The 27,871-nt window shown below is 45.2% G+C and overlaps 1 protein-coding gene across 4 annotated transcripts in view; it reads left to right on the plus strand.

The window, feature by feature from the left end:
* The window catches only part of PLXNA4 (plexin A4), a 397,375-nt gene that overhangs the window by 289,741 nt on the left and 79,763 nt on the right, over positions 1–27,871 (plus strand). For all 4 annotated transcript variants that reach the window (XM_032449091.1, XM_015861239.2, XM_032449104.1 and 1 more), the window contains 4 exons: positions 2,778–2,931; positions 5,189–5,288; positions 6,962–7,076; positions 22,167–22,367. In XM_032449091.1, coding sequence (XP_032304982.1) covers positions 2,778–2,931; positions 5,189–5,288; positions 6,962–7,076; positions 22,167–22,367 — 570 coding nt within the window. The remainder of the gene's footprint in view (positions 1–2,777; positions 2,932–5,188; positions 5,289–6,961; positions 7,077–22,166; positions 22,368–27,871) is intronic.

Raw genomic sequence — 27,871 nt, forward strand, 5'->3', positions numbered from 1 at the left:
ATTATTTCAGTAAACTTCAAGTCTGCCAAGTCATTTGAGCAAGCATAATTAGCGCATATGACTTTCCTCAGCACAAAGTTTAGCCTTGATGCCCTAGAGCTACTGAAGACAGCAGCCAATGTAGCCACTCAGTGAGTGCTGACAGAGAAGTAGGTCCTGATCTTTATCTGGACATAAAGCAAAAAAATCTCTGTGGAAGTTCAGACTAGCTTGTCGTTTCTCACCTGACTCATAACAGCAGTACCTTACATGATGAATTCCCAGTATTCCCCAAAAAGGAGAAAAGATCCATTTTATCCAGGTTATCAGGGCTCTGTCCTGTTGAACATACTAGTTTGGGCTGAAATTGAAGTGATAATCAAAGACCAAGAGCTCCATATCTGGCTAAGCTGTTGACTAGCCCCATGCTCTGCAAGGACAGCATGGTGTTGCTGAAGGTGTAGCTGCCAGATACCTTCTTGGTGATAGTTTTTGGAGTACTAGGGTTTCTACAGTGATAATGAAACCAACCTTTCAAAGCCTGCATGTCCATTCATTACTGCTTTGTTTCAGCCTCTTAACTTTGCTATGACTTTTCTTTCCGAGGCTTCAAACAAAATTGATCTGAGACATCTTAAGTCCTTTGTTCTTCTGGGAGTTCAAGGTTCCTTTTTCTTATTCTCTCAGTAGTTTTTGAATTCTTTTATGTTGGGATAAATCCTGGGGGACTGGCTGGCTCAGGGTGATTGAAACTGATCACAGAATAAAAGACTTTTGCCTCTGGATTACTCTGGCAGGGCAATTCAACACCAAGCTTCTGACATCAGTTGCCATTGTCTAATTGTTGCCCTGTTAACTGGGCAACGTTGCCACGGGAGTCTCATACCTGTTTAGACTGGTGTCCCAGCTCATCTAATATCACCACTGATAATCTCTTGGCAAACACAGAGAGGAACACTAACAGATGAATTGGTGGAGTCCTTACTGAGTCTCACTTGGGCAAAGGGATGATGCTGAGTTCTTGCCCACAGAGGCAGAGAAGGTATATATGCAGCCAGCCAATCTTTTACTCATTAACAGAGACTTGCAAAGTTTTATCTGAGTGTGTTTCAGTAACTTGGGGATCAATGAGAAGAGAGATTTGTTGGAGTGAAGTCTGTGTTCTTCCCTCATTGCAGAAGCTCCAGAAGAGGCTTGAATGATATAGGACTTAGTGTTTGTTCCAGGTGAACCTTGGCTCATGAGGTTTATGGCCAAGCACTACTGCTCTGTCCATTGCCATTATCTTCTCCATGACACATCTTTATTCTGTGTCTTTTGTGCTCAAGGAACAATATTAATTAAGCAGAAGTTTTCTCCGTCTCTAACAGTATATAGATGAGGAGGTAGAATGGATTTAGATTGAGTGAGAAATCTATCAAACTTCCATACATTTTTCCTAATCCCCATCCAAGACATCGTTTCCTTTCCCACTGCCATTCCCAACACTACAAAATAAATGTATTTCACAAAGGCTTTACGTTATGCAGAGCAAAGGTACATCTTTGGCCTTTCTATCTTATGGTGCCTAGCATTAAGGGATAGCCCCAAACCTTCTCTTAGTGAAGAAAACACAACGTGGAGAAGCAGTAAGCAAAAGCAATATCATCCTCTCCTGCTTTATCACCTGGACTGACCTGACCTCCTCTGTTCTTTGTACTGGTAGCATAAACACTTCAGCATGCATTTGTGTCTCCTTTCAGTGGCTGTCACCACAGATGGGGCCTCAGCTTGTTCACAGAGGAGGCAAGTGTGGAGAGAGTACTTGCATTTGTGCCTGCCTCAAGTGTCTGACTTTAGTGGTTGGCCACAATAGCTCTAAATCTATAGTAGCTCATTAGCAGGTGATAAAAGTACTCTGATGTGCTTCTCTGCCTTTGGACATGGCATGTCTGTGATCCAAGGGTGGGTTGGGCAAGACACTCCATGATGGACAGCAGAGGAACCTTAGCTGACCTGGGAAAGTGGCAGCATGAGGGTCCTTCTCTAGAGGAGAAAAGCAGCCACTTGCTTCTTTCCTTTCATGACCATGGGTATTGATATTAGCAAAGCCAGTGGGTGCACGTGATTAACATGGGCAACTCTTCCTTCACAGCTTTGTTTATGCATAGCTCCCAAATACAGCATGCCCCTAAGGCCATCTTTGGTGGGATGGGCAGGAGAAATTTGTTGTTCCTCTAGGGAAAGAGGTTTTTTGTGGTGAACTGAAGCCTGTAACTAGACTCTCCTTACGCAGGAACTTGGTGACAGAGCGCTCCCCCATCTGCTGATGCTAGGAGAGCAGGCCGTAGAGAGTTAGACTGGAGCATTACAGTTTCTCTGTAGTCTGCAGAGTGCCTCTTGTGAGTAGTAGTCACCTTCCTCAGAAACCGCGTGCCTTGGGGCCACCAAAGCCCTGATCTTCACAGCCGGCTCCAAAGACTCCCTGTTTAACCTTACACTTGCATGACAGATAGAGAGCACTCCCTCCCCTCCACTGACCCAGCAGCACTGGGATGCAGTGCAGTTGTCCCTGCATAGCCACGTACCACTTGTGTTGGCATCAGCATCTCATCCCCTTCCCCCTCCACACACACATCCCTCTCCTGAATCGCTGCTTTCTGTTGAAGGAGGATGCTCTCTCTAGCAAGAGGCTCTTTGTCCAACCTCTCCAGTGTAATTCTCTCCTGCTGGCCCAGCTCTGTTGTTCAGCTCAGTATTTTTTCTCTCTCTCTCTCTCTTTTTTTTCCCCATCTCTTCTTCCCTCCCTCCACTTGCAGCTGGTCTTGGAGACCTACAATGTCCCTGAGCTGTCAGCAGGAGTCAACTGCACCTTTGAGGACCTGTCAGAGATGGATGGCTTGGTAGTGGGCAGTCAGATCCAATGCATCTCACCAGCTGCCAAAGAGGTGCCCCAGATCATCACAGAGAATGGTGAGTACCACACAGCTCTCAGTTCTTCCTCCTTTCCTCATCCCTTATCTTTATGTCTTTCATCTTGCTTGTTCTCCAAGATTTTGGCACATGGGAGCCTGAGAACAGGTGATGCAAAGCATCCTGTTATGCTTCCAGTGATTGCTACAGCTGTAGCATGAGTGAACTGAATGTGTAAGTTTATAGGTGCAAGCATTGAAATACAATATCAGTACCTGCATTTAGGTGCCTATGTGCATGGTAGTACATGTCTTCAGACTGCCACCGAGTGGTAGTTGCCTATATCTAGCAAAGACAAGAGTCTGATGAAGGATCTTCACTTGCTTATTGCCCAGGCTGGTGTGGTACATCCCAAGTAATAAGATTGAACATGCTCTCAACACATCCCATCCCAGAAGCAAGAATATCCTGCAGACCTGCACAGTCCTTTCCACTGTTTTATCCTGTTTGTCTTACCTTTAGATCTGCATGTTCAGTTGCTGTCTCTGTCACTGGCCATTTTTTGCTCCTGTGCTCATGTTTGTTGCTGGCTCCATCCCAGAATGATTCAGTGCAAAACTACCTTGTCTCCCAGGGTGGGCCCCTTATCCCAAGCTTCATGCTCTTTTCAGCTTCCCTTTTCTAATGCCTTCCTTGGTACTTTCAAGAGCACCTGTGGCTCTTGCAGAGATTTGCTATAAAAACCTCAACTCTATTGATCACCTCATGAAGTGCAGAGAGGATGTAGCCATTATACTCCTTGGCTTCTTGTGAAATATTACTGGAAAGCCTCCAGGGATCCCTTCAGGCCATAGAAATGAAGTTACACAAGCTGTCACCATCACCTCCCCCTGCTCTCCCCAAGCTATGCACAGCTGCATGCACTCTCCACTGCCGTCCCAAATGAAGCCCCCAAAGGGCTGTTCCCATTTTCAGGTCCCACTGAATCATCAACTATGTTTTCTTACCAAGATAGCTGCCAGGAACTATTTCCTTGATATGGACATCTGTCTCAGGCCAGGCTACAATCAACAAGCAAGCAAAAATAGCAGTGGAAGCTCAAGGCAGAACAAGAGAGATTTATGTGAAGTGTGGTTTTCAGAGGTGCTGAGCACCTGCAGCTTGTATCAGCTTCAGCAGCTGGTGCTCTGTACCTCTGCAAAGACCACGTCCTCCATGCATAGGGCCAGAAACTGGATTTGAACCAAAGGGTATGTGGCTCTGTAGAACATCTGATCCCTGGAGCCATCATCCAATCCTCACATCCTGTTTTAAAATACATGCAAGACACTGGCAAGGTTGTTAAATACGAAGTGGTTAACAGAGCTGTCAAAGCCAACGGCAGCAGATGGGCAGAAGAGTCGAGCACTGGCAGCAAAACGTGCTTAGTGAAGTGTGTGGTTTGTGTGTGTTTATGTGGTATGTATGTGTGTACGCCTGTAGGTGGATGAGCCGAGATGAATTGTCGAGTTTACTTTAGCCTGATTGATTAATGAATCTTTCAGGTGAAAAGGAAAATAATAGAGGTAAAAGGGCTAGCCAAGCCAAAGTCTTGAATTAAACATGGGCCCCTTCCCCACCAAATTACTGCAATTACTGTACCCAGTCATTTCCCACAGGCGATGAGTTTTGAATGGGGTCTTTGGTAGCACTTGACTGCTTGGCTTGGGAGCAGTGTGGAAGGGGAGTTAGTATCTAGAAGCTGAGGCTCAAGCTTTGCTGCTGGCGGGTCTGCTGTGGAAATGGATTGGCACTTTCGGAATAATACAAAGGCTTGTGGATGTCTTTTCCATATTAAGCTGAGTTGTTTGTAGCCAAAGACTGGGGTGTATGGACATAATTGGGGTGAATGACATAGAACCCCTACCCTGTCCTGGGTATTGGGCTTTATTCAGAGATGATAAATAATGATGGTGAAAAGAAGATACACCTGATCTCCCATATACCCCTTCCTTTGGTGGACTTAAATGAACCTACAGAAATGAAGAGCCTTATAGGCAGTGCTCCATTTGAATGAGCTCCTTATGCCAGTCGTCTCCATCTACTCTTTGTGCGTAGCTTTCCTACTTGCTTACGTCATTTACCATAGTTTTGAAATCAGAGATTTATTTCCTAAACCTGTTGCTATCATCCAACACAAACACTTTCTTCACCCATTGAAGATAAACTAACTCACGTACTCAGGACCAGCTTCTGGTTCAGACTGGTGGCATGGCCAACGGGGCTTAACTGTGCTAATACAGTTACAAACTGATGTATATATTATTTTCTTTCCTAGGAGACCATCACATAGTCCAGCTCCAGCTCAAGTCCAAGGAAACGGGTATGACCTTTGCCAGCACCAGCTTCGTCTTCTACAACTGCAGTGTCCACAATTCGTACGTCAAGTTCCTTTGATACCTGTTTTCTATCCCAACCCTGGATCTGCCACAGAACCCAGTGAGGCGTGTATCCCTCAGGAATTTGGTCAGGTGTGGAGGAGAGCAGCAGTCAGAATTACATCAGTAATGGGCAGCATGATGCCATTTGTTCCTCCTATGGAGGAGGGCATTGCCTTGAGTAATGACACATCATCACACGTCCATCAGGGAAGGGGGGATCAGTGGGAGTTTGCATTGAGGAAAGTCAAAAGAAAACTGTGACTTCAGCAAAGGGCCCTTTTGCCTTCCTAGTAGGCAGTTGTTTGTGGATGGTTGGATTCTGCCCAAATATACTCACAAATATCAGTCCCAACACAGGGTCCTGCCCCAGTGGTTAGCATGGGTTTGAGTCCTCAAATCTGGAAAGATGGGAGTTGGGGGTTCACATGTGATGTGCCCAGCTGATTTCTTCAAATCCATCTTCTCTGTCTTGCAAGTTCCTTTCCTGCCCTGCACCACATTATCATGGGATTTAGCTGGTACACAGCAGCTGCCCCAACAGAGTAAGACTGCCAAAGCAGGATGATGTTCTTCCAGCACGTTGATCCACCCCTGAGCAAGACTGAGCGGCTCTGTCACCACCACTGAGCCATCAGAAGTGCCAAAAGCAGATAATTACTGCGGCTCAGCAATTCACAAGCAAAGGCAAATCCTATTTCCATGTTCCCGCTGCTTTGACAAACAGTGTCAGAAAGCAAGTGTTGGGGGGGAGAGGAGGAGAGATGGTGGTGTTAAATATTTATGGCATGTTTTGGTTCCTTACTTGACAAACTATAATACACTATCCATTTTTAATTTGATGTATCAGAGCAAGCACTTGTTACCAATTTGAAGAACAGCTCGCTGTACCAGAGCTGAAAGTGGATTGAAGTTGAACGAGATTTCACAGAAAGACAGGACTGAGGGTGTGTGTCTGCCTGCTGCATTCAGCCAAGCTATCCTAGAGGCAATTTTTTCCACTCCTGCCCATTAAAAACCCAGTGGCACATACAGGCCAAGAAAATTTCCCTCCAAATCCCCTTCAGGTATTTCAGAGACTTCAGCAGCATGAAGATCTCTGACAGTGAGCAACCAGCAGTTGTTACCCATCCAGTGCTTGTTTTGTGTAAACAATTTGTTATGGCTCAGTGTGGTTCCTGGTGGACAGACATCACATCAAATACATCAAAAAATGTGATGTAGTGCTGTAAAATAGTCTCGAAAAAGTGTTTGCAGCTCATACAGTATGGGGACTATGGGATGTAGGACAGCAAATGCTTGCAAGGAGCAAAGCTTGTGTGTGAAGCCAAGGACCTGTTGTAAATCTTATTCAAAGTAGTAACAGAGTAACCAAAATACAACAGAAATATCATTAATCTAGTTGGAATGATATTAAAGCAGTCTAAATTTTCTAAATAGTGTAAGACACATCTGTCACAGCGAAATCCAGCTCAAGCCATGACAAGCAAAAATGCCATCTGGAGACTTGATGATGTTAGGCCTGTTCAAAGCCTGTGGTTTTCCACTAGGGTTGTAAAAGCAATGTTTGATGGACTATTTTTATCTCTAAAAATACTCTCAACCTCATGGTCTGTCCTGTTTGTTGAAGAGGCCAAGCTGACCAAGTGACTGCTTTTTTCCTCCATCTCCAGGTGTCTGTCATGCGTGGAGAGCCCTTACAAGTGCCATTGGTGCAAGTACCGCCACGTCTGCACTCATGACCCCAGCACCTGCTCCTTCCAGGAGGGACGAGTCAAGCTGCCTGAGGTATGTAGGGGCACATGCTGTGTGGGGGGGCTTCTCAGAGATCATGAGATGATGTAGCCTTTTTGTTTGGCTCAGACCAACAGACTGTGAAGCCTTCTCCAGCTCCAATTCCACCCTCTCCCTGTTTGGCTTGCCCTTCACAAAACCCTCACTTTTCCCTCTACATCTCCTCTTCTTCATACTGAAACTCATTCGAAAGACGGTGCTCATGCCCAGAGTGTTGGCAAATCATGCAGAAGAGCACTGCCCAATGACACAGCTGTCTGTCAACAGCAGAGTGCTGATACCTACAAGCTCTGCTGAGAGCTGTCATATACTGGATCATGGTCCTTGCCAAGATATAGCCAATATCTGTGTGCTGTTAGGACAAGGAGGGGTTGGTGGTGGCCTCCATCCAAAATTAAGGCACACCTATAGGGAGTGTGCTACCTTAGGAAGCCATCACATCTACCAGCAGTGGATGACAAGTTCCTGCCTGGAAGCAAGAGGAAATGCTACTCATGCATTTCTACCTGGAGAGAAGAAGAGGATGCTGCTTCTAAGCAAATCTCCAAGCTACTGAGATCTGAGGAGTATTTAGAACTATTAAAACAGTGGCAGTGTAATTCAGCAGCGCTTTGAGGATGTTGGTGGCTTTGTGTGTTTGTTGCCTAATGGACAATACACCAAATTGCTTCCAGCAGAGACCAGGGAATGCCTCATTGCCAGTCTCCGAGCTAGAGCTGAACTGGACCTTGGGGCTTAATACAGAGCTGGCTGCCGCACTGCAAATGCTGTCTGGCTGTATTGTAACTAATGAGCACTTGCAGACAAGTGGAGCTCAGGAGAATACAAATAGGAAGCCACTTAATTACTTCCTGGTCAGGAACAGTCTGAAAGCATCCTGGCCTGTCTGGTAAATGACCTGAGATGGCTTGCTGTGTGCCTGGCCCAAGGGACCAGTACCCATTAAGAGATCTGATATCTGCTGAACCACTGGGCACAATGACAGCTGCTGAAACCTCCATCAACGTGTGCCGTATTTGGAGGCTGAAATCCACACTTCTCCCTGCATTGCTTGGTGGGTCTTGTGTTTTTAAAATATTCCCTTTCCTATCTCCTAGCCTGTGCCCCAGGCAACCTAGTTTGTTGGACCGAAGGACGTGCTTGTAATGGTTTCACACTCCTATGGCATCCCCTGTCCCCTCCCACTACTCCCTTAACATATGTGCTGGTTGAGATGTCCTGGAGCAGACATCCTGAACTGCACGGGCATTGGGACAAGTCATAAATATTCACAAGCAGGGAGGTTGCCAGCTCTTTGTTCAGCAGGATTCAGCATTTGCTGTTAACCTGCTGAAAAACTCACTGAGAGTTTAGAGGGTGGATATTTGATACCCTCTGCTTAGGGTAAAGTGGAGCAGAAGGCAGCCAAGGGTTCAGCCCTATTCCAACCAGATGGAATCTATTACCTTGCATACCTCTCTCTGGTGACCAGCAATAAAACCCACAGGAATAGCATGAAACTGTGACGAGGGGGATCTCAGTTTGGATATGAGGAAAATGTTCTTTAATGAGATGTTTGTTGCGTATCGAAAGAGTCTCCCCAAGGAGGTGGTCACAGTACTGAGCTTGCTGGAGTTCAAGAAGCATTTGGACCATGCTCTCAGCCAGATGGTCTAATATTTGGGTGTCCTGCGTGGAGATAGGAGTTGGACTTGATGATCCTTATGAATCTCTTCCAGCTCAGGATATTCTATAATTCTGTGAAGCCTTTGGCAGAATTTGGTCAGTTTTGGTGGATGCAGTTCTCTGTATCTTCCACATCAGGAACTGGGGGTACCTCACTCTCTAGAGCAGATGGTATTTGCTGGGGCACTGCCTCATCTATCTCCTCTGGCAGCTTTTGTGCACTAAGCACAAGACTCATCTTCCTGGCTCCCATATCTTCTCTCCTCCAACCTACAAGTCTCAGTGCATCTCCACCTGCCTCGTCTTTCTTGGTATTTCTGACTCTTGTTTCCATCAGAAAGATCATGTGAAACTCTTCATCATCCCAGTTCCATAGGGAGAGAATCATCTGGTTTTTACTCTATTCCTGCTGAGATCTTGCTCTGAAGAACTGGAGAGGAGGCAGTTGACTCGCTGTCTTCTCTAGACCTCCACATTCCAGCACACTTTTTCCATCACTGTATGACCTCTCACTGGGCTTCTTTAAGGTGCCACCTTCAGACAAAGAAACAGTTCAGATCTGAGAGGATTTGTCTGTTGGTTCTTCCTATCTTGTATCCCCTTTAATAGAGGTTTTCCTGCTGAGCTTCAAATACTCACACTCTGATCTTGCAAACCATCAAGTAAGTGCACAGACCCTTAAAAGACAACTATTGATCTACAAGGAATGACAGCATCTTGACATACAAGTACATTACAGTGGTCATCACTAATGATGGTTCCAGCCCCTTTGGCTTTTGCAGCAAATCCACATCTGGGCACAAACCTCTTTCCCATGGGATACATTTGGTTGTCAGCTGCTCAGTTCAGAGCTGTTTTTGCTATCTGCTGCACAGATTAAACACTGGAAAAAGTGGATAATATCTGCAAAAATAATGGCCTTGCAAAACTGAAGATATCAGTGACAGCCTTCTTGCTTGGCAATGTGAGAAATGTCTTGTAGCTTTAAAGTCGTTCTCATTGCGCTCTGAAGCTCTTGAAGACAGTAGGACAGGAGAAGGACAGCATCACCAATGCATCCTGACAAATGCATATTTGCCTTCTCTGCATGGCCAGACAGGTTTTGTCAAATTACACTTCAAACTTTATCAATTTACACTTCTGACAAACTACAAAATAAATGCTGCTGTCCCACACTTCTCTTAAGAAGCCATCTTCTCGCTGACTCATCTCCACTGAAATCTCTGCTATTTTTCACTTTCACCTTTAGTTCTTTCCTTTTCTGCCCTGTACTGAGCTTATTCATTGCGTTCCCTGAACAGTAGAAACCATTTGGTATCTTGAAGCCAAACCTGGTTCTCCCTTGCCCTTTCAGACCTCCTCCCGCTTCCTGATGATGTAACCTGATTTGTCAGGTTAACAGGGCTGAGGTGCACTTCCAGCCCTCCCAAAGCTGCCTTCAGTAGAGCTCCCAACATGTCATCACTGTGAGTGGGTCTATTTTTAATGGCTTTTCATCTCCACCTGCAATGCTTCTTTTTGCTGCAAATACTTTGACTCTCTAAGGATGCAAAAAGGGTGTGTTCAGCACCATGTGGGTATGAGGGCCTCTTAAATGTGTAAGTCTTGAGGACGTACTGATAGGAAACCACTACAAGCATGGGATGATTGGACCGTCCCATTTGCAGTTCTTCCCTTAGACTACAGAGCAGATTAGCATGGCTGGCTTCCAGGATCGTATGGTCTGCTTGTCCTGTGAATCTCTCTGCCAAGCAAATAAATATTAGTGCTAGTTTGTCACATGGATGAGGGCCAGAAACTCTCTCCCTCTGTAATCATCATTATTGGCATGCCAAGCCTACTCCCCTCTCTGACACTATGGTTTTCACTTTCCCTTTGCTGACACACCTCCCTCTGGGTGATTTCTTTCTCTCTTTGCCCATACAGCATCTCATCCTTGAGTAGGTTTAGGCTTCCCACTGTCCAGATGGCCTGAGCTGCAGATTGGGCTGGTACCCATCATCCTGGGACCAGCAAGAAGCACAGTGAAGGGAACCTTGCACCCTTCTGATTCCACTATTTCCTTAGCATACCTCATAAGCATTTGGATTTCCATTGGTTCAGCCTTAATATCTTTCAAGTCTTCTTAATGTGCATGGAAAAAAAATCTTGATTATTTTCATTTTTCTTTTTCTTTTCCTTGAAATATAAATTCTCAATTAGTGCAGAACACTGACCCTGCTGGAGAACAGGATGATGTTGGCCATTATCTATGCTGATCAGAAAGGAAAATGCTGTTTATCTCTGTATAGTTTGTGACCTGTTGTCCAATGGGGCTTTTGAACCATACTGTGGACAGTTGTGATCAGCAAGTACTGGTCTAGGACAAGGCAGCTGTCCTTCTATCACCCTGCAAAACCAAACCATAGGTGACAAATAGGATAAAGAGGCACATCCCACACTGTCTGCAAGGAGCCAGGATTTCATACCTGTCATTTGTTCAGTGCTCAGTGAATCGTCTCTGCCCATAATGGAGCTGAATCAACTGCTTTTGGTACCTTGGGAAAACCCGTGTTTGCTTCTGGTTAAGAACTCCAGCATGGTCATAAAGCAAGAGTATTTATGATTATGGTGCTGAACTCAATCAAATGGGGTTGACGATGTCTCTGGATGATTTGTGGCAGAAATACTACACCTTGAAGTATAATTTCCCTTTACAGCAGGTTTTTGAAAGCCAAGTGCACTCACTTGAAATATACCGAGTGAGTTCTTGCTTTATAAAAGGGAGCTGATATTATTGCTCTTGGAGGCAGGAAGAGAGTGAAGGATGAAAAAAGGTGTTTTAATACTTATGTGAATTTTTTTTATTTGTTTGTTGTTGGTTTTGTTTTGTTTTGATTTCTTTTTCCTAAACAAAGCAGGTAGTAAAGATGGAGAGAATCACAGCCTAGAGAACGGATCAGGCTGTGTCTATATTTGTTTCTTTCACAGTCTGTTTCCCCTTGTGATGTTTGTTGTTGACCATTGCAAAAGTCAGATCCAGCGTTGCACTGCGAAGCATTGCAATGCAGCCTAATGACCGATGAGATCAACCTTTCCTTATTGGCACAGTCACAAAGTAAGAGCTCATTCATTCTCTCTGGTAAATGGAAAAGGCAGCCAATGAGTATTGGAGGTAAACTGAGGTGCAGAGTAGTAAACCAATTGATATAAAGTGTGATAGGAACTCATCACACCTGATGTCTGTTACCCAAGTACACCTGGTCCAGTGCCATAGTTCTTATGTCAGCGTTTCCTAAACATCTGTACAAGGCTGGGCTGGGGGTAAGATGGAACAGCCTACTTGAGTTGATGGGATAAAGGATTAAGACTTCTTTTGTGCCATCTTCTGAAAGATGAACACTATCTTGTTCCAAGCCTTGCAAGGATTTAAGCTTTGTGTAGGGGAAAGAGAGGGAAAAAAAAGGCAAAAGCGAAAAGCAAGCCTCGATAACAAATCTGTTATCTGCTGGGTTTAAAAGATACATAATCATTTAATTACCTTGAAGGAGGTTTTCATCTTTCTCTGCTCAGCCGATTTGCGTGTGTCTGTGTTTTTCTTCCTCCCCCAAACAAGCTTTTTATTAAAAGGATTTTCATCTGCCGCCTGAAAAGAGAAGAAAAGATCTCGCACCAAAGTGTTTTATGTAGAGTTGTACGTGCTAATGACAGTAAAGCCCACATAAAAGAAGCAACTGCTTCAAATATTAATTTGTCAAAAGCGGTAGAGAGCTGTGTGAGCTGCATGCTGGCGAGCAGCTGCTGGAGAGCAGAGTGCTGCTTCGCCTGGCGCTCGCTCTGCTTCTTGCTGAATGAAGAGCTGTGCTGGCAGCTTCTGCAAAGAAATGCGCTGGTTTGTTGCTGCTTGTTCCTCCTGGGGGGAAAAAAGGGAGATGGGAGGGAAAAAAGAAGGCAGGGAGAGATAATGACAGATCGATCTGAGCTGGCAGACACCTGTATTTCCTTATTATTAAAGTTTTAGGAAACTCAGCAACACCCTACCTGTCATGCTGGTGCATCCCAGCCTGGCTCAGGGAATCATAGAATGATAGAATTACCCAGATTCAAGACCTCAAAGATCATCAAGTTCAACCACAGCCTAACCATAGTACCCTAACTCTAACAACCCTCTGCTAAATCGTATCTCTGAGCAAAGGCTTTAGGCAGTCACCTTGTCAAAGAATAGGCAGGTCTTGAGGGACCCCAAATAATAGAATGGCAAAGGTTAGGAAGGTACCTTAAGAGATCATCTAGTTCCAAACCCACTGCCATGGGCTGGTTGCCACCCACCTGAGTAGGCTACCCAGAGCCCCATCCATCCTGGCCTTGATTGATCCCAGCCCTTCTCTGGGCATATTCCCTCCTTTGGGAGGAGCTGAAGGAAAGTGCCCAGCTCCTCCCAAAATACATCCCTGCAGAAGTGCCTGGGTGGCTGCATAGAGGTGGGGTTGGACACCCCATGGGCCACCTGATGAATGTGGTGAACCCTTTGCTCCCTTGTATGGACAAACCTTCTAGCAATGCATCTTCAGCTGTTGCTGTGGCAACTGCTCTGTTTCCCTCCTACTCCCATTCCCTGCCTCTGTTAACTCGGCTAGAGAGGTGGCTGCTGGTGGCATCAGTTTGGGGAGGAGAGAAAGACCACCCCTGCTCAAATTAATGTCTCGGGGGCATTAATGACAGCTGCAGGGAGGTCAATACCAGAGCACCGAATCGTTCCCCGCTTGTTGATTATCCACTCACTTATCCTAGCACCTGTCTATCATTAAGGGGAGGTATAGTTTCTATGGAAACTGCGGAAACCTGCTGCATCCAAGTGATGTGAGAGGGAAAGGGACCAGCAGGAGAGGTGAGGGGAAGGGAGCAGCTCTAGACAGGCAGTAGGGAGCATGCAGATCCTAACAGGAAGAATCTGCACTTCGGCTTTGGGCAAACTGCTGACAAACTGGATCACTTAGTTCCACTGCCTCCCATGGCCAGGGCATGGAAATAGGGGATCTTTAAACTCCCTTCCAACCCAAGCCATTCTATTAAATTGAACACAGAAACTACAGACAAGGCGGAAATCTTTCCTCTTGTTCATATAGGTCTGTTGGAGCATGGTAATAGAAGGGAAGTATCAAAGTATCAGGCTTTGTTTGGGGCCATGGGTCTCATTTCAGCAGCTGTGAGCTTCATTTCTAGCTCTGAGTTGGTTTGGGATGTTCATTTTTCTGTGCCTCTGTGTCTTTCAAATCCTCTTATGATGTGGCTAAGCAGTTTCTGTTAAGAGGTGCTTGTACATTACTTGGAGCTGTGGTCTCAGTGGGGGCTGTTCATAAGAAGTCTCTGAGCATTTGCAAATTAGATATTTGCTTTTGTGAGAAGCCTTCACTTGCACTGACTTAAACTGAGATGAAGAAGATGGAAGGACTGTGTGTGGTTTGTTCTGTTGTTTTTCTGGGTACCTTCTCTGGTACCTTTTATGGGTACAATCTCCTCTGAGACTTGCTGTTCCATCATCTTCCAGCTGGTAGGGGGAAAGGATAGTAGGGGGAAAGGATAGACTGAATGAGTATAAGTCTATGGGGCCAGATGGCGTGCATCCCAGGGTCCTGAAGGAGCTGGCTGAAGTGGTTGCTGAGCCGCTCTCCATCATATTTGAGAAGTCATGGCTGTCAGGTGAGGTCCCGGATGATTGGAGGAAGGGTCACGTCACTCCCATTTACAAGAAGGGGAGCAGGGAGGACCCAGGGAACTACAGGCCGGTGAGTCTCACCTCTGTGCCTGGGAAGATTATGGAACAGATCCTCCTGGACAACATGCTTGATCACATAAAGAACGAGCATGTGATCCGAGACAGCCAGCACGGCTTCACCAGGGGAAGGTCATGCTTAACTAATCTTGTGGCCTTCTATGATGGAGTGACGGCGTTGGTGGATGAAGGGAAGGCGACCGATGTCATTTACCTGGACCTGAGCAAGGCCTTTGACATGGTCCCCCATCGCATCCTCATCTCCAAATTGGAGGGAGGTGGATTTGATGGGTGGACAACTAGATGGATAAGCAATTGGTTGAAAGGCCGTAGACAGAGGGTGGTGGTCAATGGCTCTATGTCCAGGTGGAGGCCGGTAATGAGCGGTGTCCCTCAAGGGTCTGTCTTGGGACCAGTGCTCTTTAACATCTTTATTAATGACATCGATGAGGGAATGGAGTGCACCCTCAGCAAGTTTGCTGATGACACCAAGCTGAGTGGTGCAGTCGATACGGTGGAGGGAACGGATGCCATTCAGAGGGACCTTGACAGGCTGGAAAGCTGGGCTCGGGTGAACCTAATGAGGTTCAACACGGCAAAGTGCAAGGTTTTGCACTTGGGCCAGAAGAACCCCAGGCACTTGTACAGACTGGGAGGAGTTGTCCTTGAGAGCAGCTCGGCAGAAAAAGACCTAGGGGTCCTGATAGATGAGAAACTTAACATGAGCCAGCAGTGCGCTCTGGCAGCCCGGAAAGCAAATGGGATCCTGGGCTCCATCAGGAGAGGGGTGGTCAGCAGGGATAGGGAGGTGATCGTCCCTCTCTACTCTGCTCTTGTGAGGCCCCATCTGGAGTACTGTGTCCAGGTGTGGAGCCCTCAGTACAAAAAAGATATGGAGATTTTGGAAAGGGTCCAGAGGAGGGCCACAAAGATGATCAGGGGGCTGGAGCACCTCCCCTATGAGGACAGGCTGAGGGAGTTGGGTTTGTTCAGCCTGGAGAAGAGAAGGTTGCGGGGTGACCTCATTGCAGCCTTTCAGTACCTGAAGGGAACTTACTCCCAGGAAGGGAGTAAACTCTTCGAAAGGGCTGATAATAGCAGGACTAGGGGAAATGGTTTTAAGTTGAAGGAGGGAAGATTTAGGTTGGATGTTAGGGGAAAGTTCTTTACTAGAAGAGTGGTTAGGTCCTGGAACAGGCTGCCCAGTGAGGTTGTGGATGCCCCGTCCTTGGAGGTGTTCAAGGCCAGGTTGGACAGGGCCCTGGGCAACCTGATCTAGTAAAGGTGTATGTTTGGTGGCCCTGCTAGGCAGGGGGGTTGGAACTACATGATCCTTGAGGTCCCTTCCAACCCGGGTAATTCTGTGATTCTGTGATTCTGTGATAGTTTCTGCATTCACTTTAGCAGGTTTTCTGGTAATGATGGAGGTTGATTTGTCCCGATGTGGGCCAACTCTATCATATCTCTGTTCAGACTGGGAACCAGACTGTAATAAACTGATAAATGATAGATAAAGGCCTCTCTGTGAGCTGTTCATCGTCCACCAATACATGCATTATTTTACTTTGGGTTTTAGGATTTAGCCTCTCCAACCATGAGATACGTTTGTGTAATTTCTTGGAGCAACTGAGGGAAATTTGTTTAAATGTAAAATGTGAGAAGCATCTGATACTCAATACAACATGTTATTCGTACCAGCTGGGCAGTTCATCTTTGTAATGCAAGATTATTTATCCCAAAGGACAGAGTGATCTCAGAATGTAACAGGGTGATATCCATCTGTCCCCACCAACACAGCACCCTTGAAATAACATCAGGAACAGCTTATGTTGTTTTGATAGCCTGAGTCAGTGCAGTGCCATTGCAAAGCCTCAAGTGACTACAGGAATTTCTGGCTATCTGGACATCTGTTAGGACTGCTAGTGATCCAGTGACACTCTGAAATTCGAGGGAAAAATTGTTAAAAAAGAGGAAAGACAGTTCCTCTTCAGTCTTTGCATGGGGTGATGGGTGGTTTGGCTCTCAAGAAGGAATTTTTTGCTTTTCTTCATTGTAGCATCATCTGCGTTCATGGCTTTGGAATGTGAGCTTCTGGGACCTGGCCAAGGAGAAATGTTGTCAGGATTTTGAAGCCACAGATAAGAAGTAATGCTGGATTGTGCCTCCTGCCCTGACTGGGACATCTCCAAGAGGCTGAGCCCAGAACCTTCTTCCTCTGCCTTGTTTTTGCATATGAGTCCATTTGCTTTGGCTTGGATGTTATCTCATGCTGTCGTAGATCTCAGTGAGGAGGAGGGTGATAAAAGCCATGATATCATTGTCCTGACATTCCCATTGTGCAAGCCAGAGTATTATGATTCTTTGGGCTTCTGTCCTGGTTTCTAAAGGAAGCAGGATCACATCAACATGGTCTGTATGTGTTCATCCAGTCCATCTGTTACTCAGTCTCCTCTGTTGACTTCTGAACTCGTCCATTTGAAGCCTAGTTGGGCCAAAGAGTGGAGCTCCCAAAGGTATTAAGTTCCTACAAATTTTGTACAATATGTGAAGGTTAGAGAAGAGAGTTTCCATTCTTTCGTACAAAGAAACACTATAGCTTGTGCTCAGCACTTCAACTAGATAGCAGAAATCCCCTCATGAGAGTACTGCCATGTGACTTCTCATTTGAGAAGGAGCACTGGTTGGTTCCTTTAGCATGCAAAAATCATTTGTGGGCAGAAATGGAAAACCTGGCTTTGTTGAATTACATGTTGATGTCATTGGTAGTCATGTAGATGACCATTAAGGAGTACTATTGCAATGCTGAAACTTTGGAGACTCATGGGTATGATGGTCCAGGGTATGAATATGCAATGCTTTACTATGTGTAAAAAAGACCTCAGACATAAACCCTTACCAGGGGTTTTATTTCACAAGTGTCACCCTCCTCAGTGCACACACTTTAACTTCTTATGGTTTCAAAACCAAGCCTTTGTTACTCAGGAAGCACCAGAACTAAGACTGCTTCCACATCTCTCCTTTGAGCAGATGTACTTAATGACACCATCATCTACTTTTATTTTCTCCAGTCCACACTCTCCGTTCAGTGACCAGAAGGTTCCTGCTCTCCTCATCATCACTTTTGCTTCTGAGTATGTGTCAAATAGGCAAAAAGCCAAAGAAAAGCTAACGTTGTGTCTCTATTTAAAAAGGATTAATGCAGAGCTTAGCTAATTATGGCAGCCTGACCTTGATCCCAGTGAAATAATGGACCATCTGAGAAGGGCTCTATTAATAAAGTATTAAAGGAGGGTAAAATCATTAATGCTGATCAGCAGAGATGTGTGGACTGACTTCAGAGGCAGAATTGTCTTAGGTCAGGATCCAGCTCTCAGAAGACTTAGGCCACTTCTCAACACGGCCTGCATGGCCGTGGGGCATCACTTTGCTCCCAGTCAATGGGATTCAACAGTGAGCCACATGAAAGGAGGTTGAATATCTTCATTTAACTTCTGTTTTCCAAGTATCCATTCTTTGGTGACCAACTTCAGTCATTGCTTGCTAGCTTTCACAGCACTGAAGCCAGGGATCTAAGAGGCAATGGTAGATGAGCAAATTTGATCTGATGGTACCCTTCTGTTTAGCAGTGATGTCTGTGCAAGTCACCACTGAGGTATGGAGTGGGCAGAGCTTAAACAGGGCTACATCTCTCCCATGGACTGAGCTCCAGCCTCCAGGTCAACCACCTTTTCCTAAGCACCAGCATCACTTGTAGCATCTGACTAAAGAAAGCTGTTTTTTGATCCTGAGTGCATGGAAGGCTCTTAACTAGAAAGTAACCACTAGAAGTGACAGCTTTGCAAGGACTCAATTACCCCTTTGTTGTCTCTGCAGATGTTTAGACTTCCCATAAATCCTGTTGCTTTCTCCTCATCCGCTGCCTTTAAAGTTCTGAGCATTTTCTCCGTGTGTTATTACTTTTGCTGTGCCAATAAATAAGTGCACCATCAATCAAACTAACGGCACTGTAAACTTAAAGAAGTGAAGATAAAATATATGGTGCATTAAAAAATTCTTTGACTGGGTAAGTTTTTTGTAGCTGGTTTGATTGCTGCTGGTGCCGATGTAAATTTGGGGGAAATATGTCCAGAAATTTATGAAGCTTGGAGTCCTGCCTGCAGAACATTGACCTGATTCCACTTTATAACCTAATAACGTTCCCCAGCACCGTTGGTGTAAATTTTAAATATAATTTTATGATGCTAGGAATTAGTGGTGTAATAATGTAAACACAACATGGACTATAACTCACCCCTTTGCTCCCGTCATGCCAAGTGTGTGGCTGCTTTGTTCTCCCTTACCGTGGGCTTTGGAAGTTGTGTAGGAGTTTGAAAGTGGTTCATTGGTGGAACCAACTTGTCATCCAAAGCACTTTTCTTTCTCTTTTCTTCTTGTTGTTGTTCATTGGTTTGGTTTTGATTTCTTAAATCATTTTTAATCTTATCTAAGAAACAGGGCATCCAGATGCTGTGGCCTAAATACTTTTATAAAGAACCAATCCGTGTCTATCAAACCTTACCTTACTGGATTGATTACAGTACAGAGTGGGTGGGTGAGAAAGCCAGAGTGCATTGCGTCTTAGTAGAACAGATGGGTTAAAAAAATAGCTATTATTTACATAATACATGAGTAAATAACAATCTGAGTGTCGCTTCTGGCGGGATCCAAAAGGGCTTGAGCGAGGAATAAACAGTTCCTAGTTCCCACTTAAATCATGTGATAATGTTGTATATTAGGGAAAAAAATCTTTTCAGAAAGAGTTGTGAAGCATTGGCACAGGCTGCCCAGGGAGGCAGCCCCTGACATAAAAGAGTAAATCAAACCCATTTTCCTTCAGAAAATGGAAAATGCTTTGGTGAGATCTGGGCTCATGGTACTGGCCATAAGTAGCAACACTAAAACTGAACTAAATAACTTTAGGACCAACCCCATGCAATATCACATGATGTACATGTTTCATACCTGGGAAATGATGATAACTCAGAATTTCTCATCTGTCTCCAGTTTTGAGTGTGAAATAACATGATGAGACCCCCGAGAAATCATAACCAGGCACGTATGGGGCACCGTAAGGGAAGCAAAGCAATTAGCTCAGGGCTATAAGACCACACAACCTCTGAGAGATTTCATCCCTCTCCTTAGCAGACTCTTCATGATGGCAGTTCACTGGGGACTCACTCAGGTATAGCAGTGATGAGTGTTGTAACACTTATATGAAAGAGAAGGAGACGGGGGGCTCTCGTATTACTGAGACTTCGTTACTTCTGCTACAGCAAAACACATTTGCAGGCATTCTATGAGGAGTTATAAATAAGGAAAATTAAACTAGCAACAACCCAATGAGTGCAGCTCATTTCTTGTGGTGTCTTCACTACAAAAGCTCTCTGACTTGATAACTGGCAAAAATTGGTGATTTGAGTAGTGCATCACTGCTGATATGAGTAATTGGCAAGGGTGGAGGATATTATTTTTAAAGGGCTGACTCATTTGGAAGCATTTAAGGAATAGAATGAAGCTACACACACCAAATTAATCAACAAGAGTCAGCTTTCACATATGCCCTGATACAGATTAAACTGGATTTTAGCTCCTTTGGAGTCTGAACCAACTCCCCTTACAGGGGAAGGCTTAATTTATTATATACCAAAGACAAATGGGATGGAATTGTGCCTTTCTTTCCTACAGTAGTGGATAATGGGTGCTTTTACTTCCCATCCATGATGAGAAAAACTGCTCTTCCAGCATAGGTGATGCACAATGCAGAGGAAGGACGAAGACCCTTCTGCTTGCTTCCTGCTTCAGGGTCATCTCCAAGCAGGTTGATGTTCTACCCTCAAATGTATAATCCTGAGCAGGCACCCAGAGCTGACTGGGCAGGGACTGTCACAGGCTACAAAGTGAGTTCTGTGTTTGGATTTGAACCCGGAGCCTAGTCCAAGTTCTTAGCTTTAATGCGGCACATCACCTAATGAAATTGCCTTTTCCCCCCCGTTTCAATTAGAAAGAACATTAGGTCAATCAGATAAAGCCACATTGGGAGGATTTCCTCTTTATGGCGCTTGCCTCTTCAATTATCTATAATGAACTTCCTCACAGCACTGCAAAGCTTTTTATATGCAAACGAATCCTGTTTTGGGGCTGCCACAATCACTGCTTGTTAATGAACTTGAAACAAGTGTTATCGGAAAGGTTACAGAACCAGTGGTTGGGGGGAATGGGATAAAGCTAAACAAGAAAGACCAGCCTGCGGAGCTGGGATTGGCCTGCAGGTAACATAGTTGACTATCTTCAACCCCCCATCCTCCAGTCCCCTTCAAAAGCTTTTCTGTTTGACAGACATCAGGCAAAATGCCCACTCTTGGGACATGGCTGCTCAGCAGCAGATAGGGCTTTCCTATCCTCCTGTCCCACTGATTCACTTTGCCAGTGCATCTCTCTCTCGACCACTTTGGCTGGGGGTAGAAAATAATGAAGAAGGTGGTGCCAAGGTCTGTTCTTATGCCCAAAGAGAGAAAGGGAGCTAATTTGTAGGCCCTGGAACATGTAGGATAGGCAGGTCCGTGCAAGGGAAAATTTGCAGGTGTGGAATGCATACAGTCCCAAAGGGTATTTGCATGTGGTGTCAGGTGGAGTGATCACAACTAGACACTCTCACGCTTACTTTAACATAGCCCAAACCATTAGGGTGGTCTTTCTCCTGCCTCCTGGGGTGTTATTGGGCTATATCATACAGGGTTAGGTTATGCCTCATTTCCTAAAGCTGAAGAGATGATTCACCTTCATCGTGCTCCACTGACTGTGTGCTGGGCTGTTCACGTTCTGATGTTAGCCTGGGCAAGGCAAATTGAAATCCATCGGCGGTTGTCAAATACTTACACCATTATCATCCCCCAGTAAGCAAAGAGAAGAAGTCAGGCTGCCCCAGAGCTCTTCCATCCCCAGTGGCAAAGACAGACAGACACTCTTTGGGGACTCAGGAAGGCTTCCAGACTTTATTACAGTTGCATGCTGGGTGGATGCTGGATTTTCTTCCTCCCCCAGGCCATGGATCGGCTCACACCCACAGTGTGATGATTGATACCTCTTGTAATTCTGTTTCTGGTTGGTCTAAGTGCAGATGTTACACGTCTAATCCATTTCTTTATCTTCCTAAGCTGTTTGCTTCAGAAAGATGCTTCTGCCATCTGCTCTAACAAGCTCTCATAAGCCATAAATTCCACTTCCAAGCCCTTAAATTCCTTTTCTTATTCTTCAGCCCTGAATGAGTATTCTTCCTCTTGTTGTCCAATGTCACAACTACAGGTTAAGCATATATCTCTTTAGGTAGAAGTTCTCTCTGTCTCTGCTTGTACCAACTGATCCTGACCAGGGATGCTCTTGGGATGGTGATTCCTGAAGGTCAAAGTTCTCCAGTGAGAAAAAGGAGATGGGAAAAGTCTGTAAAAGCACTCCTTCCTCACCTGTTTATCTGAGCCATTTCAGTAATCCCCCCATGAGCCCCTTGTAATAGGCTGAAATGGAAGGAGGTGCAACAGCTTTGTAAAAGGTAGAAGTGAGAAGATTGAGGACTCCACATGGGTTTGGGAAAATCATGTGTTGACTTACTGTATGGTGTTCTTTTTCCCCAGGACTGCCCACAGCTGCTGCAGGCCGAGAAGATCCTGGTGCCAGTGGAAGTGATCAAACCGATCACGTTGAAGGCCAAAAACCTGCCCCAGCCACAGTCTGGCCAGCGAGGCTACGAATGCATCTTGAACATCCAGGGCAATGAACAGCGGGTGCCTGCCTTGAGGTTCAACAGCTCCAGTGTGCAGTGCCAGAACACTTCGGTGAGTGCCCACAGCTCTGTCCTCATGGGATCTGGTGTTGTGTTGAAGCCCTTTCTGTCTCCTCATATACTCAATTCCAGCTAAAGTCAGGGGAAGACTGTTTTGTAGATTGCAGACCACCTGTTTTGCTTCTTAAGTTAAGTCTGGCTTGCATTACCCAACAGTAGTGCTACATCCTTGGATCCCAGCATTTGGCCATGCTGGAGCACCTTAACCATGACCAATAGACATTATATCGTGGTTAAACTGCCCATACCCTGACAGTGCCACATCCTTGTCCGTATTCCAGATGGTTTCTGAAGGGACAAATGTTAAAATCAACCCTGATAATTAATGTTATTAAATCAGAGAACTGGTGATAGACCATAAAAATCCACATAAACAGTTTAACAGGCATCAGCAGTGTGTCCAAAATGAGTTTGAGCCAAACCTTCCCCACCCACTGATCCACCCCATGACCTTTGGTTAATCCCTTCAACACCTCCACTTCCCTATCTGCAGTGCAGAGCTGCTAAATCTCCTCGCCAGAGCCCTCTGTGAGTCACAGTGGTGCTGTCATTACAGAAATATCAGTCCTCGGGGCAAACACTGGCATTGCTGCCAGGAGCTGTAAGTATGCGCCATGGTGGTCTCCTAACACTCCTTCTCCAGAGGTTTCTCCATCAGATTCATGTCTCCTAGACATACATTTGAGTCATTCTCATTGCTATTATGAGATGATTTATTAGCCAAAGAGCTAATTACAGGCTTTAGCCACTTCACTGCAGCTCTGCCACTCCATGCCGGGCAGGGTTTGTTAAAATCCATCACAACATATTCTGCTGCATTAAGCAGCGTGCTGAAGATTACAGGCAGTTCACACATTTCATGATCTGTTGCTAAAACACTGTTCCCAGCGACGCTGTCGTATTCGTTCCTTTTTCCCTCTCCTCCCTGATTGTCAATTCTGTTTAGTGGCCTGTGAGCATCCAGATTTGAGTTTCCACAGAAATCAAGGGGCTGAGTAATTGAGAAGGCATTTCACTTTCCAAGAAAAAAAAAATGGTTTTATTTCTTTTTTTTATTCATAACAGTGAAAGCCTGTGGCTAAAGGAATATTAAATAGACCTGAGTCTACAAATGTGTCCAAAAAGTCAGTGCAGCCACCCTTTAGAGTCATGAAATACCTGGCAGAAGCAGGGTGATTTTAAGTACAATTGGGCTAAGTGAGGGACTGACTGCCTCAGCAGTCCTAGGGAGCCTCTGTCAGACTCCTAGTTTGTGGCATTCAGTAATTTAACCTGATTTTGAGACATAATGGTGACTGTTCTCTTACTACCTGCATGCTGCAAGAGACTGCTAGTACCTTGGACCAGAGAATTTGGATTCACTGAATATATTTGGATATATTTGCTAATGGGATGCCAGGGTGCTGTGACAACACTGTGTCGACTTTTGCATTTGTTTTGTTGCCAGAGCGCTCTACCCCTGAGCTGTGCAGTGTGACAGGACAGAGTGTCACACCAATGCCAAAGCAGTCTGTGACCTCTCTGATGTGCACTGCCTGTAGCATCCCTGTCCCTTGTTAGGTGATGTCTTGGGTGGGTTTCTGTTTCTCAATGGGGATAATCATATTTTGGATGAAACTCATCTCTTTGACCTCATCTGTCTGCTTTTCTCTTCCTCTCCTTTCTTCTTTTCCCCTCTCCTTTCCCTTTCTTTTTCTCTCTCCTCTCCTCTCCTCTCCTCTCCTCTCCTCTCCTCTCAATTTGACTTCTCTGACATTATGATTATTTCCTTACCTGATAAAATTAGCATTCAGTCTGGAGCCACTGAGCTACAGTGAGCCTCTGCTCTGAGGGTCACTTGGCTTTAGAAGCAGACGTATGAGCATGTTTGCAAATTGAATCGGCCCCCTTCAACAGAGCTTTTTATTCAGCAGAGTTGCTAGATGAGAACTGAACGTAGCACCTGCATTGCAGGCTTGGAGAAGGTCCAAAGGAGGGTGGGAGGATCTGTTGTGATGTTGTGTCCCTGAAGGGATGCTATCCTGCCAGCAGATCATTCTTTTAGAGATGCATGCTAGACTAAGCATCATTCTTGGCTTGTTTTCCTCCATAAGATTCAAATTCTATCCCCTCCCATCACAAAGGAGTCACCAATGAGCTCAAATTCAGCTTTTGCAGAATATCTTATGCAAAAATTCAAAAAGAAAAGAAAACACATTAATTTTGCTCTTGACTGCCTACTCCCTCGGGATCTACACCAGAGTAGCAAAGATCAAAACCACATCCTTCCATCTTAAGCAGGAGCTTTTCCAAGTGTCTCCAAGCTCAATTAAGAGGTGTTTTAAAGATACACAGGTGGGACCAACCTATCTGATGGTCTGTCGGTAACGTCATATTCAACACTGATGGTGCCTAGGTGCTTGGTCCAGTCAATAGCCAGCTCTGTATCTTTCTTTGTCTTTCCCAGAGATATTTCATTTGATAACAGCAATAAGTCACTGCAGACAGCATGCTTCGGGACAATTATTGTTCTTGTCAAGTGGTTTGAGCCTCTCAGCTCTGGGCTTTGTCCTCTATCACACCACCCAAGGCACACAATTATCACTCGGTGAGACCCTGCCTGCCATTCCTTATTGCGCTTATGATAGCTCTGTCGACAGTCTGGACACAGAGTGATGGGAGGAAATGAAAAGGAGGAGAGCTAAGGAGGCATATAAATAAGTAAGTAAAAATGTCAGCAGAAATGGCTGGAACTGCTAGATCTATCAGGTCAGGGAACAGTCTCCTCAATGGGAAGCACCGATAGACTCAGCACTTAGAATCACTCCAATAAAGTCAGCTAATTTCAGTGTAAGAAACAGGGATATTGGTGAGAGATGACCTGCCTGACCATGGCATGATCACTGCCATTACCAGCTTCAATGATCTAAGCACACATGTTTGCTTTGTCTGGTCTTGGCACTTACAAACAGCACAGGCTGATTTCTAGCAGTGGAATCCCTGCTGCTGATTTCCCTCAAAGCCCTTCACAGGTCTGTGCGCTGTTAGACCCGAGGTGGTGCAGTGTATCTTAGGAGTAGGAAAAGCAAATATGTCACCTTGTTGCACTTGAGTGAAAGATCTCAGAAGCGTTTGACTCTGTGTCATGGCTCACAAAGGAGAGTGAGAAAATAAAAAGAAAGAAAAAAATAAGAAGAGCATCTATTCACAAAAACCGTAGGAAAACACACTTATGGGTGGCCAAAGGCAGACAAGTACAGGGTTGAGTCATACCTCAAGTAGAACATATAACCTACCAGTCAAAATGTGGGCTCAATTGTAGTGGGTGATACAGAAACATAGAGGTTTGATCCCAGCTCTAGTAAGCAAAGAGTCCAAAGAGATGGGATGTCTGTGGGCATGAGGGTTTATGCCTCCTGCTTATGGCTGGAAAATTGATGCAAAGAGGGATTAAATGCTTTGCATGGGGTCACACCAGAGACAGTAACGGAATTCAGTCCCCAAGCCCAAGGTCTAATCATAGAATTGGTCTTGGTGCTGTTAGGGAAAGCAAAGCAACACTCAATAATGGAACGGTGCTTGCTTGCAGATGTTCCTTTGCTGCTGGATATGTAGCAATATATCTGGAGGTGCATCATGTAATCATTCTTGGTTTATTCATTAGAATGATAGAGTCATAGGATCATAGAATCACAGACCCATAGAATTGTAGAATCTTAGAATGGCTTGGGTTGGAAGGAACCTCAAAGGTCATCCAGTTCCAACCCCCTTCGCTGTGGGTAGAGTTGCCAGCCTCTAGCTCAGGGACTAGATCATGTTGCCCAAGGCTCCATCCAGTGTATTGTCCTAAATGTGCCCTAAACAAACTACCAAAAGTCTTTGGTTTATGATATAACATCTCAGGATGATGCACCAAGAGGTTACCTCCCTCTGCATGGCTGTGCAGTCACACAATCCACAGCTTCACTGGTCTGTGAAGCTGAGTTCCTTTAATGCAGGGTGCTCGTTAACTGGATGCCCAGAGGAGCAAGGAATTTGCAGATTACTGCAAAGCAAAACATCTATCTAGGCAGTCAGCTAATGTTTGCATAGCTGTTATAAATCTGATAGCTGTGATTTTTGCAGCTATGCTCTCAGCCTGAGGCTAGTAAACTTCATGGTGAACTTCCAGGAGACAAACAGTTGATGTGTTTATAGTGGCTTGTGTACAAAATGTTAAGCTGCTAACAGAGTGGCAAAGTGGCCAAGTGACGTGATGGGCTCAGCCCCTGTTGTAAGAATATCTGATACCAGGAAAGATTTCAAGAGACAAAGAGCTGGTGCTGCAGAGTTCAAAACACAATGTGTTGTTCCTGTGAATTACAGCAGCTCCTTCTAGCAGCTTTTTGGCATTTCCTGATGAGATCCAGCCTTCCTTTCCGGAAGGGAAGCATCTTTTTCTCAGTTTGGTCCTCTCAATTGCCTGTAATTTTCTACTTTCATTTGATATGCATAGTGGGAAACCAGATTTTGCAGTCTTCGGGGTCAGGTTTATGTCTTTTGAGCAATTTTGCCTGTGCTGGAGGAAGTTGTGCAAGGCAATACATAGGAACCAGCCTTAGTGGTCTGAATGCTTCTAGCAGGAGTATCCTGGAATCTCTGCTGTGACTCCTGCAGATCAATACATCAGCCCTTTTTTCTCCTCTGAAATGTATTTCCATCTTATTGTTACAGCTGAGCAAATCCTTTTCAAAGACTCCTCTCGAGTTCAACAGGCTTTGAACAGAGACCACAATGAGTTAGTAGCTCCTGTGGTCAGAACAGGGCAGAACATCTATTCCCTGGTACTTTGCAAATTACTCTGTTTTGCTGCTGTGCAGCCCATGAGCTGTGTGGGCATGGCAGCATGAGCATCCTCCTCCCAAGCCCCATCTGGCATCATCCTTGGATCTCTTCCATGGGGATCTTATGTATTCCCTCACATCCATTTCCAGTTCTGGCTCAATTCAGCTGAGCTAAGAACACTAATATGTGTTTGTCCACAGTGCTGTAGGCAGATAAGATCTACAATCCCAGCTGGGCTCCTGCTGTTGGCTTTGGGATCCTAAGTGAGATGAAAGGCTCTGAGGGACTCCCATTGCCTGTCCCTTGGCAGCCCTGCCTATGCTCTCCTAACAGATAAATCCCAATGCACACACACAAAGATCTGCTGAGACAGAAATTAGTGCTTTTTCAGGCACCTACAGACTCAGCTTGTTACTTAAGGGTGACCAGTCATTCTGTATATGTGCTCCTTCCCATTTCTATTTGACATTTGCAGAGTGCCATGCACAGGTGTTAGCAAAGCTCCCGAGTGACAGAAGATTAATTATTCTTCATTTTTCAAGCACTTTCCTTTCCACTCCAGCCTTCCTATCCTTTCTCCTAGCTCCATAAAGCTGTGAAAAGTCACCGTTGTGAGTCCAAGTGGCTCTGCATCATCTTGCATCTTCCTGGCAGCGACACTGAGAAGTGTCATAAAAATGCTAATAGTGAATG

Source organism: Coturnix japonica, chromosome 1 (genome assembly GCF_001577835.2).
Source record: "Coturnix japonica isolate 7356 chromosome 1, Coturnix japonica 2.1, whole genome shotgun sequence".
Classification (NCBI taxonomy): Eukaryota; Metazoa; Chordata; class Aves; order Galliformes; family Phasianidae; genus Coturnix; species Coturnix japonica.